The sequence below is a fragment of the Suricata suricatta genome, chromosome 16 (genome assembly GCF_006229205.1).
Source record: "Suricata suricatta isolate VVHF042 chromosome 16, meerkat_22Aug2017_6uvM2_HiC, whole genome shotgun sequence".
NCBI lineage: Eukaryota > Metazoa > Chordata > Mammalia > Carnivora > Herpestidae > Suricata > Suricata suricatta.
The window spans coordinates 42,694,121-42,716,288 of NC_043715.1; the positions used below are offsets into that span (position 1 = coordinate 42,694,121).

At 47.5% G+C, this 22,168-nt stretch overlaps 1 protein-coding gene and 1 long non-coding RNA gene across 2 annotated transcripts; both read right to left on the bottom strand.

Moving 5' to 3' along the window:
* Positions 1-63: 63 nt before the first annotated feature.
* On the bottom strand, positions 64-3,336 carry TYROBP (TYRO protein tyrosine kinase binding protein). Its single transcript, XM_029926027.1, has 5 exons — positions 2,602-3,336; positions 2,182-2,208; positions 1,895-2,029; positions 1,679-1,725; positions 64-297 (listed from the first exon to the last, which is right to left on the bottom strand). Exons 1-5 carry the CDS (start codon positions 2,660-2,662, stop codon positions 232-234), a joined length of 336 nt encoding a protein of 111 aa, XP_029781887.1. The 5' UTR covers positions 2,663-3,336; the 3' UTR covers positions 64-231.
* A 2,466-nt stretch (positions 3,337-5,802) lies between these two features.
* LOC115280868 lies at positions 5,803-21,823 on the bottom strand. Its single transcript, XR_003903976.1, has 3 exons — positions 21,683-21,823; positions 16,420-16,592; positions 5,803-6,860 (listed from the first exon to the last, which is right to left on the bottom strand). It is a non-coding gene; the product is annotated as an uncharacterized LOC115280868 (long non-coding RNA).
* Positions 21,824-22,168: the final 345 nt, after the last annotated feature.

A 22,168-nucleotide genomic window follows, 5' to 3' on the forward strand; every position in this document is an offset into this window, starting at 1 on the left:
CAAAGCATCCCTCCATCCCAGGAATCTTCAGCTCCTTCAGCCCAGAGATCTGGAATAGCTCAATAGTGGTCATATGTGCCATGTTTATTTGGGAGCGGTGGTGGAGAAAGTCTGGCATCTTGGGGAGAGCACTCTGGATCTGGGTCTTGGTGGGAGGAAGAATAGGGTGCTGGGTAGTCATCAGGAATGACGGGATCCAGGCATCTGGTTGTTGACTGCTGTGGTTTCGCCTCACTTGTAATATGGCCTCTGTGTGTTGAGGTCACTGTAGACATCTGACCTCTGACCTTGGAGCTCCTAATGGGAGGGACAGGGTGGGACCCATTAGTGGAAGAGGTCACTGGATAAACCTGAAACAAAATTCAGCCTTCTCCCAGTGACCTGTAAGGCTCCTAGCAGCTTTGTCAAGCTTGCAGCCATGGAAGAGATCTAAATTTTAACCAAGTGCATTCAGTCTTTCCCTTTCTCCTCTGCCTCACCATTATGCCCCAGCCCCAGGGCCTTTGCACTTGCTGTTCTCACTGCCTAAAACACGGGTTTGCTAGATATTCTCATGGATGGTTTCCTCTCCACCTGCAAGTCTCAGCTCATGTCACTTTCCCAAAGAAGCCCTTCTTGACATCCTTATCTAATTTCTCCCCCCCCACACGCACTCCCCAGTCACTGCCACACCAGCTTTATTTCCCTCATGATACTTCCCCCACTGATATTATCTGTTAATTTGCTTCAAGTCCATCTCTCCAACTAGGATGTAAACTTTTGCTATGTAGGTGCTCAACAAATTCTACCAAAGGGTGAATAAATTAGAATAATGCTCTGCCCCAAAATTTCCCTGCCCCCAGTAACTGAAAATCTCCCTCATTCTTCTGGACCTCATGGAGCCAGACTTGAGACTCTTATACTTCACAAAAAGACGTTTTAATCCACAAGTGAGGCAAAGCAAAGCTGGCTGCAGATAAGTAAGAGATTCCTTTGAACAAGGCTCACAATTGAGGAGGTGATTTATGGTCCCAAGAGACAGACCACAGACCGAATCCCTGAAATCATATGCAAATGTCTGGTCTGGGTGCACACCTGGATGGGAAGGGGGTGTTTGGCTTCCATTAAATTCTCACAGGAGCCCATGACCCCCTAAAAGGCTGAGAAGGGCCTTGACAGAGAGGCAAGAGGAGAGATGTCTGTCTGCATGGTGATTCCTAAGGGTTTCAAAGATACTTGTGCCGCCCCTAGATTACATGCACATTTCGTAAATTTTTGTGTGGATTTTTCTAAGGAATCTCAGTGCTTCATCAGCTTCACAAAGCGATATAGAATCCCTCCTTCCAAAAAAGTCTAAAACTCCTCTCTTCAGAGTTACTCAATTAGAGCTGAATTATAGCCCCTGCCCTTCTAAGAGCTTCTCCCAGGAATCATTCCGTCCTGTAGGATTCAGTGCCTGCCTGAAGGCGAAGGCCCGCATTTGCCCTGGCAAAGGTGGAGCCATCCCTGTGTTTTCTCACGCGCTTTAAGCTGCGCGTAAGGTCACGACTGATCACTGAAAGCAGCTGTGGACAGATGCCCCGTTAGTCTTCGAAATGTTGCTGAGAAAGTGGCTTTAGGGTCTAGGTCCTCAAGGGACTGGGGAGCTGGTTAGGACACAGGGTAGGAGTGAGATGTGAGGAGAAGCTGGTTTTCTCACCTGATAAGGTGACTCTGTCTCGCTGATGCGCTGCTTCCGGGTCACCGCTGGGGGGGTGGGGGGTAGAGCAGGGTGCGGAGACAGTTAAGGTGGTGAACTGGGACCATCCTGTCCCTCCATCAATGTCCCTTTGGGTGGTTGTGACTTGGGAGCTTACCCCTCCCTGCCAGACAAGTCCTCAGAGGGGCGCAGGCTCCCCCCCCCAGCCCCACTCACCCTCTGCAGCCCCTCGCCCCCGAGGGAAGAGCCGGCCCAGGGAGTACACGGCCAGGGCGATGAGGAGGGTCAGCACCAGGTCCCCCAGCACGATCCCCGCCAGCACACCTGGACTCACCGCGGAGCAATTGCATTCTGAGAACGTGGCACAGGAGTCGGGGGCCGTCAGTGGGAGTTGGGAATTGGGAGGAGGTATCAGCAGAGGTGGGCTTAGAGAGACTGGGGAACAGACCGAGAGGGGCGGCCTCTGGGGGGGCAGGGAGGGGAATTGCAGGGTCTAGGCCTACCGTTCTGTGCCTGGGCAGGGGCAAAACCTGAGGAGAGAAACAGAAGGTAAACTGAGGCCTGGGGCTGTGACTGGAGGGTGGGCACAGAGGCTGGGGAGGGGGTTCCTGATAGCTAGGAGACAAAAGTGGAAAGTGATGTCTGGTGGGACCTGTGGGTCGGCGTCAAGACCACTGGACTGTGTTACTTTTACCTGGACTTGTCCTGTTACAACACCGTTAGAGTCCCCCCACCCCCTCCCAGCCCCACTTCTGCCAGAGGCCTAACTTGGGGACTCCGGCTCTGGGAGACCCATAGGCTTTGGGGGGCCGCGGATCTGCTTCCCCCAACCTCCCTTTGGATTGCCTTTCTACCCTGCTCTCTGCTCTGCCCCACCCTGAGCCCAACGACCAAGGAGGCAGTTAGAGAAGCCCCCAACTCACCACCCACAGTCAGAAGGACAGGCAGGAGCAGAAGCCTGTTGGAAGGTCCAAGGACCCCCATGACGCTGGTGACGCTGCTGGACACCAGAGTTCAAGGGCCGGTGGGATATGGTGTAGCGTCCAACCAAGTGAAGGAGGAAGTCTGAGGCGGGTAGTGGCAAGAGGAAGGAGGGGACAAGAGAGGAGGAGGGACGGAGACAGATAAGGCCAGAAAGAACCAGGCCAAGACGCCCCAGGGTCCATGCTGCAGCCCCTAACTGCCAGAACATAAAAGGAAATGTGCCAGTCCACCCCCAATCAGGGGTCAGCCATGTGCAACAGGACAGTCAGTGGCTATGAAGTCAGCATTGCCTCTTCCTGGCTGGGCAACCTCAAACAAGTCATTCAACCTCTCTGGTCCTCAGTTTCCTTATCTGTAAAGTGAGAAGTAAAATAGCACCTATTTTGTAGGGGTTTAAAGGAATGAATTAATGTTTCTAGAACAGGGCCTGACACGTGTCAGCTTTTTATAAGCACAGCTATAATTATTTGATAATCAGAACCTTGTGATGTTTATAAGATATGAAAAGAGAGCCATCAGGATATGGGAACTAAGGAGCTGCAGGCACTCTGTCCTTTAACCCCCACAGCACCCTTCTGAGGTAGATGCTTTTATCCCCATTTTACAGAAAGGTAAAGATGCTTGCCCAAGGTCACACAGCAAATAAAGGTGATAATGAAAGACAGGACCCAAGGACCCAAGATAGTTGACCCTTAGAGAGAAAGAAAAAAGAATAAAGATAAAAGAAAGATAAGGAAGGGAAAGAGATGGTGAGGCCGAGAGAGAGAGAAAGAGAGAGAGAGAGAGGGAGAGAAGCAGAGACACAGAATTGAGGGTTTGGGTGAGCTAAGTGGGGGACAACATGGTGACCACAGGGCTGGGCTGGGCTGCAGCACCGAATGAGGAAGTAGCTGGACGGGAGGACAGAGGGAGGGCCCCCAGGAGGAGACAGGACTTCTAGGCCCCGAAGGAGCCTGAGCTGGGGCTGACTAGGAGGAACTTGAGCTTACAGCACTGGGGGTGGACCGGCTGCAGGAAGCCCCCCTCCCCCATCCAGGCGTCACACCCCACAGCTCCCTGGGCCTGGGCTTCGGAGAGAAAAGGGGAACCTGGATGCTGGTCATGGGACAGACTCTGAGTGGCCCTTTGTGGTGGGGGGATTTGGAAGCCGGAGGAGGGTCAAGGCACCCAGTCCAAGGGAGCCTGCTAACAGCCGCCATTGGCCAGGCCTGGCCAAGTCTCATCACAGAGCCGCCAACACTACCGCCGCCTGGTCCTGAGTGAGCTCGTGGGGAGCGGGCAGCCCTGGAGGCCCCCCAGCAGGGGCCAGACCTCACAGGGGCTGAAGCTAAACAGTCACGGTCTCAGTCAGCGACCACAGGAAGCTCTGAGCCTGGAGGGTCTTGATCTGATTCAGGGATTTGTGGGCTCCCTCGGGGTGGGGGGCAGGGGGCAAGGACCCAAGCAGGGACCAGGCTGCCGCTACGGTCCCGTTTATTGAGAGGATCCTGTGAGGTCTACCAGAATATGCCTCACTGTCCTCATCATTACTGTTATCGGTATCAGAACTTCAAGCCTCCAATTCTGGGCTCGTCTTGCTAAATGTCCTCCCTCAGGCCCTCAGACTCAGCCCTGCAATCTGGTCTTCCGGCTCCAGCCAGGCCTGAACTGTCCCCGGAACTCAGTCTGACAGCACACTCATGCTCCATCCAACCACGCAGCTGTGGCCATAGGGCCGGGCTGGGGCTGGGTCCCGGAGCCCCCTTTCCACGGCTGGAAGTCTGAAGTGTCCCAAGGGAACAGACTGGTTTAGGGGTAGATATTTGTGGGAGGTGGGGTAGTGGCTCATTACCAACCAGAAGTGCAGTATTTCAATATTTTAGCATCTTGTAGGATTGTACCAGGACGGACCGCAGAATGCTGGCCTGGGCCGGTCAGCCTGGGCTCTCCATGGGTGGGTGAACCATCGAGTGAGAGAGGGCTGTCATGGAGGGCACCCCACTGACTGGAGCCACCCCTCACAAGGTGCCAGACTCCGGGACGTGGGGCTGTTTCACCTTCCTTGAGATCTGTGAAGTGTCTCAATGTCTCCTGGCAGCAGCCCAAGCGTTGGGCAAGGCCCAGACTGACTTTGCCAGAAAGCAGGCAATGCATCTAGCCGGTAACAAGCTTGCCTCTGTGGAAAATACAACCCCGCCTCCCTCTCCCTGCTTCCACTTTTGCCCCCTACAGCTCATCCTCTCCACAACAGCCACAGGAAGCTGTTTTGAAAAGGCAGAGGACCAGTTTTGTAAATGGCCAAAAAATTCAAACAGATAACGTCACAGAAGAGATGTGAATGGCCTGTAAGCATGTGTGAAAAAATGTCCAACATCATTAGTCATTAGGGAAACACAAATTAAAACCACAATGAAATACCACTGCACACCCACTGGAATGACTAAAATGAAAAAGACTGACCCTCTCAAGTGTCAGCCGAGATATGGAGCAATTGGAAATCGCGCAGTGCTGGTGGAAATGAAAAATAGAAACACCACTTTGCAAAAGGGTTGGGTGGTTTCTTATAAAGGTACATATTCACCTACGCAGAGAGATCTAGCAATTCTGCAGAAGTACGCATTTACCCAAGAGAAATGAAAGTATATATTTACATCAAGACCTGCCCATCTTTCTGTCCTCCCCTCCTCCCCCTCTTTTCTTTGCTCCTGCTGCTCCAGCTGCACCGGCCTTCCGGCTGTTTCTTGTATAAGTCAACTGCATTCTCACCTCAGGGCCTTTGTACCTGCTGTTCTCCCTGCCTATGATGCTTTTCCCAAAGTTCATGTAGAACTGGCCCCTTCTGGTCCTCCAGCTCTCAGCTCAGATGTTACCCCCTCCAGGAGGCCTCTCCCGCTCAAGTCACCCCCCGCACCACCAACTTCATTTTCTTCTTGTACTTATCATACCTGATACTCTCTGATTTATGTGTCCTCATTTTTTACTGTCTGCCCCTTCCTCTAGAATAGAAACTCTATGAGAACAGGAACCTTTCTGCTGTGTTCACCATTGTATTCCCCAGCACATAAAGTAGATGCCCAGTAAATGTTCTTTCTTTAAAAAAAAAAAAGTTTATTTTATTTATTTAAATAAAGTTTATTTATTTACACAGAGTTCAATCACGCGAACCCGTGAGATCATGACCTGAGCCGAAATCAAGAGTTAGATGCTTACCTGACTGAGCCACCCAGGCGCCCCGAACTCTTTCAGTATTGGACTCAGTGGCCACCAGTAACAGGCTGGATTGAACACGGCTTCTCACGTTTGCTGCCCAATCTAAGGGTATCCCAGACACGCCCACTGTTTCTTCTTGAATTAATCACTTGGCAGATAAGAATGCTAGGGTTTCCCCAATATTCTCTTGCTCCTTCTTCCAAAAAATTTTTAGCAAGGCATCTGGCCACGAAACCAAAAACTGCATTTCCTGGCCTCCTTTGCATTTAGAGCGGCCGTATAACTTTATTCTGGCTGATGGGCAGCGTGGGAAGGAAAGGGGCAATTTAAAAGTCAGAGCCTTTGTGGAGGAACGCACTCTACTCCTTTCCTTGATTTTCTCATTTGCTGGAATTTGAATGTGGGAATCTTGGAACAAATGGATGAGGAAAACATCATAAAAATGAAAGAGCAAGAAGACAGAAGACCCCTTACGCCCATCATCTTGGAGGAGCCACAAAAACCCTGGTGTGGAGGAAGAATGTCTACCTTGGTTCAGACACTTGTGGGAGGTAGTCTCCGAAGACGGTCACCAAGAATTCCTTCCTCCCGATACGCACGTGCCATCCCTCCTACCAAGAGGAAGAGAGTCCATGTTCCCTGTCCTTGAATCTGAGCTAACATTGCAACTTGACAAAGAACATGGTGGAAGGGATGCTGTTCCAGTTTTGAGGGTAGACCATAAGAATCCTATTACAGCTTCTGGTTTTATTTTCTTGAAATCCAGCTGCCGTGCTGTAAGGAAGTCCAAGCTCCCTTCCTGGAGAGTGAGGCCACACAGAGAGGCCCTGGAGGGTGAGACACTGGGTGTGGAGAGAAAGGCCACATCGAGGAGAACAGGGGCACTCCAGTCAGCAGCAAGTGCCAAGGCCGCAGGCACGTGAAAGAAGCCGTCTGGATCTGTCCTGCCATCCCAGCCACTTGCGTCACCCAGGCACCACCACGGGGAGCAGAAGCGCCTCCCAGTCAGCTGAAAGAATCACGAGAAATAATAAATCATTGTTTTTAAGCCATTATGTTTTTAGATGGTCTGTTACAAAGCAATCGACAATGGAAACAGTGACTTTGTTACTACAACTAAATCCATACCCCACCGGACACAGTTTCAAAAGCCCAAGTTGAACTAGTTGAGGCTGGAGGCTGAAATTTGTGAAGGTGTGGCGGTAACATACACATGCTCTAAGGGAAAACTAAGCAACCCAGACATCAGAGGAAAGGGGTGATGGAGTGCTGGACGGACCCAAACTGACTCCAAGGCTCTCCATAGCTTGTTTCCACTCCTCTCTGGGCCAGCTTTGTTCAGGCCTCTCTGCTTCTTATGGAACCACACAGTTTCTGTTATCAATAGCTCATTCCTGCTGAGCTCATGATAGGAGAGGAGAGGAGAGAAGAATCCTGGGAAGGGCGCCTGGTTGGCTCAGATGGTTAAGCATCCATATGACTTGGGCTCAGGTCATGATCCTGCAGTTCCTGGGTTTGAGCCCTGAGTCAGACTCTGTGCTGGCCGCTTGGAGCCCGAGCCTGCTTCGGATTCTGTGTCTCCCTCTCTCTCTGCCCTTCCCCCTCTCTTTCAAAAATAAATAAGCATTTAAAAAATTAAAATAAAATAAAAGAATCATGGGAGAAGGACTAAGATGGGTTCAGCATGAATTCCCTGCCTTTCCCAAACCAATCACCTGTGGCTGGTGCGGGGGGCAAAGTCTGTAAGAAAATGGCAGAGCGCATAAGAACACTGGGCTGGAGAGGCGAGGAGGACCGGTCCCTAAGCAGCATGTAGGGGAGGCCATTGGTGCCTCACCCATATTCCCTCAGTGTTTGCCACATCCAGGCACACTACCTGGCTTACGACTTCCTGTGCTGTGATTGTCTTCTCGAGGGTTCTTTCTGCAAGCTGGAGCTACCTGTGCCCAGGTCCTGGCTCTGGCCATTAAACCAAGGTTATACCTGACCCAGATACAGCAGTCACAGTTCTTCATTGCATATGCTAGATGCCACTAATTTGTTTAAATAGCAAAGGGGGTGTGTTCAAGGATGTTAGGGAGACCACTGAATCTCTGGGAGTGCCACGGATCACCCCAAGGTCACACAAATCCTAATGCCACCCAGAAGTTTCTGCTAAGACTTCCACCGCTATTCACATTGGAATCAATTTTACAGGTTGCCTCCTTTTTCTCTTCCTTCTATCAGATAAAATTCTGATGCGAATACCAACACATTTACAGATAAAATATGCTACATAACCACACAGAGGAGGAGAATGAGGGGGAAAGGATCAGGCCTGGGTGAATGGTCATTGGGGATAGAGAGATGGTTCAGGATTCCTCACACTCTTTTGTCTTCCATCTTTTCAAAATTCTCTAAATGGGGCTCCTGGTGGTTCAGTTGGTTAAGCATCTGACTTCGGCTCAGGTCATAATCTCACAGTTTGTGGGTTCAAGCCCCACATCGGGCTCTGTGCTGACAGCTCAGAGCCTGGAGCCTGCTTCAGATTCTGTGTTTCCTTCTCTCTATGTGTCTCCGCCATTCATGCTCTGTTTCTCTCTCTCTCAGTAATAAATAAACATCAAAAAAATTCTCTAAGTATAAAAATTTATTGAAAATGTGGACGCACTCAATTGGCAAAGTGAGACAAAGGACACACGCCTGCACACAGCTGCAAGGAAGGCTAGGGAAGGCTATTTCTAACTTCTGGACTGAGGAAGTCGAATTCATAAGGTAGGACATTCCCCAAACGTAGAGAAGATGTTCAAAAGACTCTGGATACCCGGAAAGAACAACACCACAACAGCAGAGGAACCAATCCACAGAGCCTGCCTTACCCTTCCCAGGTAAGATGATAGTTTGATTCTTCAAAATAAAATGGAAAACCATAATGAGATACCACGGCACATCTACTCGAATGGCAAACAGCAGCAGTTCTGACAATGTCTAGGGCCGCCAAAGGTGCATGACGACAGCACCCTTCTACACGTTGCTGGGGGGATTGCAAAACGGGTCAGCCACGTTAGGAAAAGTGGCAGGCTCTTAAAAAGTGAAACATTTGCTTATCAGATGACCCAACAATCCTAGTCGTAGATATTTACCCAAGAGAAGTAAAAACTTAAGTTCACACAAAGACAAATAATGCCATATAAATAGTGGCTTTATTTATAATTGTCCCAAACTAAAAACAAGCCAGGTTTTCTTCAACAAATGAATAAACCATGGTAATCCACACAATGGAATACTACTCAGCAAGAAAAAGGAATGAACTACTGATAAACCCATAAGAGCACAAACAAATCTGAAATACATCATGCCAAAGGAAAGATGCCAGACTCAAAAGTCTACATACACAATTCTATTCATAGGACATTCTGGAAAAGGCAAACTGGAGGGACAGAAATTGGATCAGTGCCTGCCAGGGGCTGGAAGTGGGGGCAGTGACCACAAAGGGGAATGAGGAAAACTGCGGGGGGGGGAGGGCATTAGAATGCTCTATTTTTCTTATGGTGATGATTTCGTTGTATGCATTCTTCAAAGATCATAGAGCAATACACTAAAAAGGATTTTACTGTATGTAAATTCTACCTGAATAACAAATTGTTTTGAAGAGATGAAAATTGGAAGCACCAAAGAAACTGGTAAAGAAGCTTCATGATGTCTTTATATCCTACCAGTTGCAGTGTTGACAACTAAACAGCTGTTTCCCGCTTTGGCTTGTGGGAAAGTGCTAGCAAGGGCTGACTTGCAAGGCGAGGGAAGCCTGATGCCAGCAATCAGCAAATATTGTTTTCTCCCCTTTTTCTATTAAAATGTAATTTGTAATTGGACATCTGGCCCCCTAGCCGAGACTGTGTTTCTCAGCCTCTGTGGGGCCAGGGGAAGCCCTGGGATTGTCCTCTGGCCTGTGGAATGTGGGGGAAACAACCTCCATGTTGTCTCCCTAAAGGCAAAAACGTGTCCTCCCCTTCTCTTTCTCCCTCTTGGCAGAAATGTGGCCCCGATGCTGGCAGTGAACAGACACCCGAGGCCACAACAGCTGACTTTATATTTGTGAAAGGAAGGCCTTTATGGTATAATTAAAGCAATGCTCCATAGATTTATCAATTGTGGTTCATCCAGATCATAAATGCAGTCATTATAAACAGATTAGAATTCTCCAAGGTGGGGCACCTGGGTGGCTCAGCTCTGCAAGCAGCTCAGGCCGTGATCTCGCAGCCAGTGAGTTTAAGTCCCACATTGGGCTCTCTGTTCTCAGCCCAAAGCCTGCTTGGGATCCTCTGTGTCTCTCTCTGCCCCTCCCCTGCTTGCTCTCTCTCTCAAAATAAATAAACAAAACATTAAAAAAAATTCTACAAGTTGATTTAAAGGAACTTTATGTGAGAAAAGCAAGGTAGAGAGAAGTGAATATAATACGATGCCAAACAATGACCAAAAGAACCCCTTGAAAATATGTGTATATATGTTTGCACATTGAGAATGACAGAGAACCATGAAAGGAGACGCATCAGGCTGCCACCATTGGTAATGGTGACCTGGGTTAGGATAGGAGATCGGGGAGGGTAAGAGCAAAACAGGGTTGCAAGTGAAAGAAATAGATAATAAGAATAATATGTATAACAAGATGCTGTTTATATCAAATTATATATGTAAAATTGTGTATATCTGCATAGCAAAAACTGAATGACATTCAAGAAAATACCAGCAGCAGTATCTCTGGGTGGTGAGGCTTAGGTTACTTGTATTTATTTTAAAATTTTATTTTTTTAATGTTTGTTTATTTTTGAGAAAGAGAGAGACAGTGTTACTGGGGGAGGAGCAGAAAGAGAGGGAGACACAGAATCCAAAGCAGGCTCCAGGCTCTGAGCTGTCAGCACAGAGCCTGATGTGAGGCTTAAAATTTAAGGCACCCCTTAAATGTGTTTTATTACAGAGAGCATTTTTAATTTATATGATCATAAAAAATTAAAAATGTTTGAACTTCAGAAAACACAACAAATAAATAGAGGCAATTTTGTGGAGGAAAAAAAATACAGGACTTCCGCTGCCAATAATGGTGTTCTAAGGAATCAGAAAGCACCCTCCACTGAAGAACAAATAAAAATGCGGGATGAGGGGCACCTGGGTGGCTCAGTTGGTTGAGTATCTGGCTCTTTATTTCGGCTCAGGTCATGATCTCATGGTTCGTGAGTTCGAGCCCTGTGCCGGGCTCTGTGCTGATGGCATGGAGCCTGCTTCTGATTCTCTGTTCTTTCTCTCTGCCCCTCCCCAACTTGTTCTCTCTCTCTCTCACTCTCTTTCTCAAAACTAAAAATGCAGTTTGGAATATATAGGAAAAGTTACTAAAAGTAGCAAAGCACTAGTAAGAGGATAAAGAAATACCATCCAATACCCAAAATAAAACAAGGGAACTCAGAACTCAAATGCCTTCAGAACAAATGCCTTCACTATGTTCTGAAGACATGGTCCAGTCCAGAAGACGGTGTGGGACTAGAGAGGCAAAAGGTAGAGGCCCAGGTCCACCCAGACTGGAGAGTGTGAACATCAGCTCTTTATTTTCAGCTGGGATCTGAAGGCTGTCACACTCAAGGAAAAACTGAGCCAGAAGTCACCTAGCCTTCCTGGGAGCTAACCGTTTGTTCTTATACCCCTCAGTCTGGGAAGCCCAGGTCTTCTCCTGGATTAATGTCCCCTCTGGAGTAACATACAGCCATATTAGGTCTTCAGATTCTTTTTACAAATCTTTTTTTTTTTTAATTTTTGGGGGGTGGGAGCACCTAGGTGGCTCAGTTGGTTAAACATCCAACTTCGGCTCAGGTCATGATCTCATAGTTTATGAGTTCAAGCCCTGCATTGGGCTCTGTGCCGAGAGCTTAGAGCCTGGGGCCCTGCTTGGACTCTGTGTCTCCCTTTCTCTCTGCCCCTTCCCTGCTTGTGCTCTGTCTCTTTATCTCTCTCAAAAATAAATAAAAACATTAAAAATTTTTAATATCCCTCTTCCTACAAATCTAAGACATCATGAACAAGAACTGGCAGAATCATCAAAAATGACAACAGACATGCAGACACTTCAGATGTCTGACCTATCGTCCTGCCCATTTTTGCAAAGAATTTGTATTACCTGGAAATAAGCAGCTACGTTCCCTTTGACTGTTGGTCATCTGTGACTTGACCTCACTGTCATACATCTGCTCTTTGCACTGGAAAGTAACCAAGGAGATGAGCCTCACAGTACAGAGGGCAAAATAAATTAAACACCAAAGCTAAGATTTCATTTCTCGGGGTGCCTGGGGGGCTCAGTCAGTTAAGTGTCTGACTTGATTTCGGCTCAGGTCACGATCTCATGCTTTGGGAAATCTAGCCCCACATCGGTTCTTCGCTTACCGCATGGAACCTGCTTGGGATTCTCTCTCTCCTTCTCTCTCTGCCCCTCCCCTGCTTGCATTTTCTCTCTCTCTCTCAAAATAAATAAATAATTTTTTTTTTAAGATTTCAAGGTGCCTAGGTGGCTCAGTTAGTTAAGCGTCTGACTCTTGGTTTCTTTAACAAATAAAAATAAAAGTATATAAATGTTTATTTATTTTTGAGAGAAAGAGAGAGAGAGAGAAGGGCAGAGAGAGAGAGGGACAGAGGATTGGAAGTGGAAGCAGGCTCTGCATGGATGGCTTCAGTGCCGGCAGCGAGCCTGACGCGGAGCTCAAATTCACTAAAGAGGAGACCTGAGCCGAAGTTGGCTGCTCAACTGACTGAGCCACCCAGGCACTCCTCAAAATAAAAATAAATTTAAAAATATACTTCATTTCTCGGTTCACCTACGCTAGGAAAGAGCTGTGGGGTGAGTCTCCATTTCCCTTTTCTCCTTCTCACTGCCTGGAATGTGGATGTGGTGGGAGCCATCTTGGGCCACGCAGGCCATGGCACTCCCCTAGGGATGGCAGGGCCATCGGTTAGAGCAGCTTGGATCTCCGATGCCATGAAACCTCCACATCATCACAGTGAAGCCCTGGACTGTTTATACTTCATCTATTGATGAGAGAGAAATAAGGTTCTACTTTGTTTAAGCCACTGTAATACTGAGTTCTATTACAGGGTTCCTATCTATTACAGAGTTCTACCTCACCTATATCCTATCTAAGTGCTCATTACACATGAGCACTTGCTCCTTTTCCTAAAATTCCCTTAGAAATACCAGTCTAGGAGCACCAGGGTGGCTCAGACAGTTAAGCCTCCAACTCTTGATTTTGGCTTAGGTCATGATCTCATGGAACCTGCTTGGAATTCTTTCTCTCCTTCCCTCTCTGCCCCTCCTCCCACCTCAAAATAAATAAATAAATAAACATTAAAAAGTATCAGTCTTACTGGGTTTGTAATATTATATCCTCTGAAGTTATTGAATTTTTATTCACTCTTGCCTGTATTCATTTTTTTAATACATATTTGCCCAGGCCCCTGGATGGGTGATAGGTGTGGAATCATGCACAAAACTGCCCTCATAGAGCTTGCCTCCTAGTGGAGGGAGAAAGACATTAAACAAGAAAACTAATAAATATGACGTTTCTTTTTTTTTAATTTTTTTAAGCTTTTATTTATTTTTGAGAGACAGGGCATGAATGGGGGAGGAGCAGAGAAAGGGAGTCACAGAATCGGAAGCAGGCTCCAGGCTCTGAGCTGGCAGCACAGAGCCCAACGCGGGGCTCAAACCCATGGACCACGAGATCATGACCTGAGCCGAAGTCAGACGCTTAACCGACTGAGCCACTCAGGCGCCCCATAAATATGACGTTTCTATTTTCAGAGATAGCATATTCCAAAATGTGTGGCAGAGACTGGCTAATTTGTCACTAAAATTGCTTCTCTCTGTTTCTTTGCATACAGTTGGACCACACTTCCCATCATCCCTTGTACTCAGGTATGTATGGCAATAGCATGTGAGCAAATGTGTTGTGTTGGAACTCCAGGTGTGACCCTAAAAACCTCCCAGTTGTGGCCGTCACCTCTTTCAACACCCACTAAAAGAGAGGACTGGGGGCATGGGCAGACCAACTAAAGGTGCCCAGAGCTGCCAGATAGGAGGAGCTTGAGTCCTGGGGTGACCCATGGGCAGAGACCCCCTACTGACTGCATTTGCACTGTTGTGGGAAGGGAGATTGTATTAAGCCCCTGGAATTTGGGGTTCTTTCGTTAACAAGAGCTTGTGGGGTGCCTGGGTGGCTCAGTTACTTAGGGTTCCAACTTTTCATTTCATGTTACGATCTCACACTTTGCAAGACTGAGCCCAAGGTCAAGGCTCCACGTTGACAGTATGATCCTGCTTAGGATTCTCCCTCCCTCTCTCTCAGCCTCTCTCTTTCTCTCTCTCAAAATAAATAAACTTTAAAAAGTTAAAAAAAAAAACAATAGCTAGTAATTTGCCTTACCTCATATATTCCATGAAGCCTGCAAAAAATGGCTCCGATTGTTCAACGCTCTCTATCTCCCTGTCTTTCTCCATGTGACTTCAAGGCAACTGCCATCAAAGGGTGCAGTCTATTTCCCTGTCCTTGAATCTGAGTAGGTGTTGGGAACTGATGTGGTCAACAGAAGGAGGAGGAAGGGATGGCAGGAGAGTTGCCAGCAATTCCTGATGCAGGCTGCCTGACCAAATAAATTCAGGAAAAAGGGTGCCTTGGAGGTCCTCCCCTTTTCCATACAGTTATCATGGACTTCAGCATGCTAATAAAAATTCCTCTAACATGGGGCGCCTGGGTGGCTTAGTTGGTTGGGTGTCCAACTTCGGCTCAGGTCATGATCTCACAGTTTGTGGGTTTGAGCCCTGTGTCAGGCTCTGTGCTGACAGCTTGAAGCCTGGAGCCTGCTTTGGATTCTGTGTCTCCTTCTCTCTCTCTGTGCTGACAGCTTGGAGCCTGGAGCCTGGAGCCTGCTTTGGATTCTGTGTCTCCTTCTCTCTCTCTGACCCTCACAGCTCATTCTCTGTCTCTAAAAAATGAATAAATGTTTAAAAAAAAATTTTTTTTAATTTCTCTAACAAAGCAGCTCATCTAACTTTATCCAAGCCAGCATTTTCCACATTCCTTTTCTCAACGGACCCCTCTAGCTTCAAATGACACCCCATGGATCTTGGCAAATGTTAGTAGGACATGGGATTATTTTGAATTTGTTTTTGGTTTTGGTCTGTTTGTTCCTTTATTACTAGAAAATGGTGCTATGAAAATCCTTTTCGTGAAATCTTTTCCCACTTGCTGGATTCTTTCAGAGGTGAAATTCCTAGAAGTATAAATTGTGAATTAACAGATACACACGTTTTTAGGCTTTGGGCTCAGGCTGCCCAAACCTCCATGTCCACAGGGACATCCCCATTCCTATCCCAACCATGGTGAGTGACACCCCCATTTACCTGAATGCTCCTCAGCTACAGGGAACCACATTTCAAACATCTTTGCTGATTTGACTGGCAAAGGGATGAATTTCAGTATTTCAAGTGGCAGATTATTTGAATATTCCTGGGAATAAACTTGGCTTTCGCCTTTTGGGGGGGCTATTCATATTTCTTCTGTGAACTGTCTTTTCCTCTTATTTGCCCATCTTTCTTTTGGGTATTGGCCTTTTATGTTAATTCCACATTGATATATTAATATCTTCATTAAAATATGTTAACCATTTGTCAATCATGCCTGTTTCAAGTATTTTTCTCCAGTATTTGTATTACCTCAATTTTAGTCGTGCCCTTTTTGGAGACATGGCGTATTCAACTCTTTAAGTAGTCAAACCCATCTGTCTTTTCCTTGGCAATCTGCTCTCCCATTTTGAAGTTCAGGTAGTATTCCCAACCCAGAGGTTATTAAATATTTATTTCATCTTTAAGGCTTTTATTGTGTAATTTTTCTCTATTTTACTCTAGTCCATCTGGAATTTATTTTCATTTGTGATGTAAGATGAGGTTCCAAATTGATATTCTCCCCCAAATGGCTGAAATATAAATCCAATTGGTATGACAGTATGGTTCTGCTCCATAATACATTCTTGCTTTCTTTATTCTGTCCTCGGCCAGTCATTCTGGTACAACACCCAGGATGACTGCTAGTTCATGGAAATCACATTTTAAGTTACATGAAGTCTGTGGTTTTGTTCGTCTTATCACCAGTATATCTGCAGGACCTAGAACAGAGCCTGGCGCATGGCAGTGAGGATCTCAGTGACTATCTGGTGAAAGAATAAGTGAGGGAATGAATGACTGAGTGAGTGAATGAATGAATGCATCCGATAAGCCAGCCCTAATCTGGGCAGTGAGTTTATGTTGGGAATCACATCCTGCCCCTTTCCTCCGTGAGGCCCACAGATGAATAGGAAAGAGTTCACTCAGCCTACATCAGGTAGCTTTGCTGCATAACAAACTCCCCAAAACAAGTGGCTTAAAACAGCAACTATGTTATTATTTGCTGACTGTCCTGTGTTTCAAGAATTTGAATAGGACCCAACAGAGATGCTTTGTCTCTGCCCCGCATGTCATCAGCTGAGGTTAGAGCATCCAAGAAGGCTTCTTTACTCACATTTCTCGTGTTTCGAGACAAGCTCAAATGGCTGAGGGACAGCCAGAACGGAGGTCACAGATTCAGGGCTATCAATTCTTGCTGTCCGGTTCCCTCAGTTCTTCATGTGGCTTTTCCATAATCTCTCTATGTGGCCTCTCCACGTGGTCTCCAGAACAGGGAGCTCAGCGTTCCTGAGGGCACAAAAGCAAAGGCTGCCAAGCTTAAGGCTTGGGCCAGGACTGTCAGAGGGCGACTTCTGATACAGTCTATTGGTTAAAACAAGCCACATGTCAAGGCAAATGCAAGGGAGAGGACTACATAGCAGTGTGAATAGGGAGGTATAGTCCTTCGGGAATCTCAGTTTAACTGACATCCACAACCCATTATATGGCTCCTTATTGACCTTTCACAAGGGTCAGGCAAGAAACAGATGCAATGGTCTCCTCAATGCAGTGACTGTATGGGGCCAGGCCATTACTGGGCCCTGAGGCAGGTGACTCTCCCAACCTGAGAGAGCACATGCTCGGAGAGGCTTCCTGTAAAGGTAGCCACAAGCCTGTGTCTTAAGAGTGAGTAGAACACAGTCAGTGGAAGAGCATGTGCAAAGGTACATGGGTAAGAAACCACTTGGTGATGAGGCTGGAGTCAAATCAGGGTGCATGTAGTAGAGGATGGTGGAGGCCCTGAATGCCACAGTAAGAAACCTAGCACTGAAGAATACAGATTCCCGGGGTGCCTGGATGGCTCAGTCAGTTAAGAGTCCAACTTCAGCTCAGGTTATGATCTTATGGTTTGTGAGTTCGAGCCCCACATCGGACTCTGTGCTGAGAGTCAGAGCCTGGAGCTTGCTTCAGATTTTGTGTCTCCCCCTCTCTCTCTGCCCCTCCCCTACTCATGCTCTCTCACAAATATATAAACATTTAAAAAAAAAAAAGGAATACTGATTCCCAAGCAGCAACGAGGTAACCAAATTATCTGAATCCAGATATTTTGAGCCGTCTACACAACATGTGGGAGAATGTCCGCCTGTACTCGTTCTATACATGAAGAGAGAGTCTGGGCTGCAAACAGGGCTGGAAATCATAGTCCTGTAGATGATCATCAAAGCCACCAGAATGTAATGGAGAAGTTCACCTAAGGAGAATGTCTAGGGTCAGGAAATAAACAGATGCATACCAGTGCCTCAAAGAACATTCTTTGTAGTGAGATGTGGCCACTGATTCTTCACATCAAAAGGTGGGATCTATTTTGCCTCATCTTAAATCAGGATGGGTTTGTGACTCCTTCAACTAATAGCAGCAGAAGTAATGCTGTGTGACTTCAGAAGCTGAGTCAGAAAATACTAAGCAGTTGCTTCCTGGATCTTTTGGGACACGTGCTCTGGGAGAAGCCAGCGCCATGTAAGATCACCATGCTGGAGTGGCCATGTGTATCTGCTCTGGTCAACAGCCCACTGGCCTCTCCTCTGACAGTCAGCAACACTGCCAGCTATGTGAGTGAGCCACCTTGGACACCGGGCCCGTGGAGTTTTCAAATGAGTCCAGCCCACTCAACATCTGAGTTCAAGCATATGGTGAACACCAAATAAGAACAGCCCTACTGAACCCTTCTTGAATAACTGATCCATAAAGTCAGAGGAAAAAGAAAATGGTTGACTTAAGCTGCTTAATTCTTGGATAGTTTGTTATGCAGCAAAAGATAACTGAAACACTGGGGTTGCAAATTCTACCCTAACCCTAACCCTACAGCAGCGAGACATGTAATGTAAGTCCGTGAGGCGGGGACACCACAGCATGGTGGGGACCCTGGTTTGCCCAGGACCCCGTGCCGTGCGGCTCTAGGCTGTATTTGCCCTGGATCTGTTCCTCACCCTCCCCTTTCTGCCTACACCCCAGGCCGTTTCCAGTCTCCCCCTTTGTCTGGATTTACCTGGGGTTTTGCCAACAGGAAGAAGTGGCAGGAGCCCGGGGAGTGGGAGCGACGGGCCACGCAATTCTTCCCTCTCCTTGTGGTTGTCCCCTCCACCGCTCCAGCCAGCTAGACAATCCTTCTGGATCTCCAGCTTTTATGAGGTGACTTTGTCTCTGGGCTCCGGTGATGCCACCTTCTCCCTTTGTTCCTCCAGCCTGGAATGTCAGTGCCTTCCCACTGCTGCTAATTTCTGATTCCTTCGCTGGCTCCTGCTTGGCCCCTCAGCTCAGCTCCTCTGTCTGGTGCGTAACACCTCCACGTCTTAGCGTCTCTGTTCTAATATCTGTATCGCCATCAGGCCCTTATCGGGTCAGCAGCTCCAGCCTTCTGTGCCCAAGCAGGGGCACCTGGGTAGCTTAGCTAAGCGTCCAATTCTTGATTTCAGCTCAGGTCATGACCTCATGGTTCATGAGATGGAGGCCCAAGGCCTGCTTGGGATTCTTCCTCTCCCTCTCTCTCCGCCCCTCCCTCTCCCTCTGCTCCCCCTCAAAACAAACAAATAAACAAACATTTTAAAAAAGAAAAAGATACAGAAAAGTGGGCTCCATGTTGTCAGATGTCCCAACACGGCAGGAGCCAGAAATCAGGGTGTTCCAATTTTCCAAACACACTGGATGACAATGGCCCTCTGACTTCAGAGTACGTAGAAGCCACAAGAGAGACTGAGGAGGAGCACTCACTGGATCAGTGAACAGACCCGTCTTGAGCACCTACTGTGTGCAGGTAGGAGCTGGAGACAAAGTGGTAAGCAAGAGCAGTGAATCCCTGCCCTGGTATGCTTGCGTTAGATAGTAGAGGAGGCAGACAAACAAATGAAGAGGAAGAACAGTATGTGTAACATGCCATGCAGAAGGAGAGGCAGTGATATTATGTGCCTGTGGGTGTGGGAGAGTCCGGCTTCAGTGGGAGTAACACAATGGCAGCACTGAGTTGGGGCATCTGAACCGAGAGACCAGAAGGACAAGAGAGCTAGCCCGATACCACAAAGATCTGGGAGAACTCTGTTCCCAGAGAGGGCATGGCCATCACCAAGGCCCTGAGCCAGGAAAGAGCTAGGAGTGTGTGAGGAACAGCGAGAAGAGATGACTGGGCTGGAAAGAGTGAAAGGGAAGTTGGAGGGCTACGTGAGGTTGAGGAGGCTGTAGGGGTCACGTGACGGAGGGCTGCAGTGGCCACAGGAAGGAGCGTGTCGTGTCGTTTACTGTAAGTGCAAAGAGAAGCCACTGGAAGGTTTTATGCAGAGAAGTAATACGGTCTGACTTATGTTTCTGAAAAACACTCCCTGCCCCTCCCCTCAAGCTATGGTAAGAGGACTACCAGTAGGACACAAGATCAGAGGCAGGTGTGTAAGCAGCTGTGGTGGTCCCTTTGGTGCTGAATGGGGCTCAGACCAGGGTGTTAACAGTGGAGGGGTGAGAAGTGGGCGGGTTTGGGAGAGTACTGTGTTACAGAAACCAGAAGGGGAGTTTTTCAGGTCTGGAGGACTTGTTAAAATGCAGACAGCTGGGTCCTATCCCCAGGGATTCCAGGTCAGTGGGTCTAGGCAGCAGAGACTTTGCAATTGTAAAAAATTATCATGTGCTGCTGCTGCTGATCCAAAGATCACATTTGGAAAATCACCAGGTCTAAAACAATGCTAACAGAAATATCATGTAAGCCACACGTGTTATTTAAAGATCTCTAGTAGCCACATTTCAAAAGAAAAGTGAAAGTATTTAATGAAATATATCAGTCATATATTTTATTATTAATATATCCCAAATACTATCATTTCAACACATTATCAATATTTTTAAAATTCTTGAGACATTTTACATTCTTTTTTTTTCTTTTTTCTTTCTTCTTTTTTTTGGGGGGGAGGTAGTAAATCTTTGAGATCCCAGTATGTATTTTATACTTAGAGCACATCTCAATTAGGACTAGTTAAGCCCTCAAAAGCCACTGTGTGGCTAGTGCCTGCTGTGCTGGACAGCACAGGATAGGCCTGTTATTGCAGGATCCGTGAGTTAAGGATAGAGAAGTGCCTCTTGAGTTTAGCAACAGGGAGGAGCTTTAGCAATACAAAATTATCTGAGGTTTTTTGTGAAACAGGAGGAAAGAGATGGAGGGGAGAGCATGTAGACAATTCCCTCTTGCTGTCTGGCTGTGTTTTTATAATGGATGGATGAGACTGACAACTCTCAAACCCAATACTCCATATTAACATCACACACAAAGAAACTTCCAGACACTATTATGTGCTTCCTGATTGAAGAACTCAATGTCACCCATTAAATATACTTACCCCAATTAATCCTGAATCTGGGGGCTCCTGGGTGGCTCAGTCAGTTAAGCACCCAACTTCGGCTCAGGTCATGATCTCACAGTTCGTGAGTTCGAACCCTGTGCCCTGGAGTCTGTGCTAACAGCTCAGAGCCTGGACCCTGCCTTGAATTCTGTCTCCCTCTCTCTTTGCCCCTCCCCTGCTTATGCTCTCTCTTTCAAAAACATTTCTAAAAAATTAAAAACACCTGAATCTGACCCAGCCTCTACATCTACCAATTTGCAGGACATACAGGGGACAGAAGAACATAATGAAGGACACAAAGTGCCACCAGCCAAATCAGACTGTGAGAGGTTCCAACAAAGTGCAACGCATAGATGCTGTTTGGATTCTGATTTGAACCAGTAAACAGTTAAGACATTTATAAGACAATCAGGGAAATTTGGAGACAGGTTTGATACTGAATGAAATTAAGAAATTATTTAGTTTTAGGTGTGATAAAGGCGTTATTTTTTTTTAAAAAGAGCCTTGTATTTTGGAGATACATATAAAGGTTATTTGTGGATGAAATATGCTGTCTGGGATTTGCTTTAAACTAATTTTGCAGGGAGGGAGACAGAAAAAAAAATAAAACAGGCTTGGTCGTATGTTGATAATTGTTGAGAAAGGTGATGGGTCCCTGGAGGATCATTACACCATTCTTTTTGTGTGCATGGTTGAACATTACCATAATAGGGTGAGTTTTTTGTGGTTATTTTGCTTGTTTGTTTTTAAAGGGGGGAGAGGGGGTAACTGTGAAGAAAAAGAGAGAAAAGAAGGGGAAGGGATTTTTTTCCGAAAGAGAAGACGCAAGCGCCATGAACAGTCTCGAGAGGTGACAAGAGTTTGGAGGTTCAGGAGAGTCGCAGGCGTCTGAGATGGCTCCAGGGCACACACCGTGGTGGGGGTCTGGTCTCGCCGTTCCTTGAGGGACTACGCGGCACCCCCACGCCCCCACTTTAAAGCGGCGGCGACTCCCGGGACTGAACAGCTGCTGCCCCTACTCACCCGCTAAGGTCCATCTGGCGAGACCAACTATCCGCACCTGCGCAGCATTTCCTCCACGGGGCGCGAGGACCAGTTACACCACCCCACAATTCCCCGCGCCGCTCTCGAGGCGCGCTCTCGAGGCGGGTGAGGTCTCAGTCTCCAAATTTCAGCAAGGTGAGGCAGAGGGTGTCGCGTGGCCTTCTGGGAAATGTAGTTTGGTTCTTAGGCGGAAACCACCGCCTAACCCACCCACGAGACTACATGCCCCACAATGGACCGCGCGCGCGCAGCGGCTGAGCTGTGTGTTGCTGCCCCCAAGTGGCGGCTGAGCTGTGTGTCCCGACCTGGTAATAGTGCTGAGAGCGGCAGTAGCAGGGATGGGATTTGGGGATGCTGAGGGTTGCCCTGGGAACCCCGGGGCAGCCCATCCAGAGGGTGAGGCTTCCTGACCTGGGCCAAGGAAGAGTGGTAGTGGTGAAGAAGTTGGAGGTAGGGCCCACTATG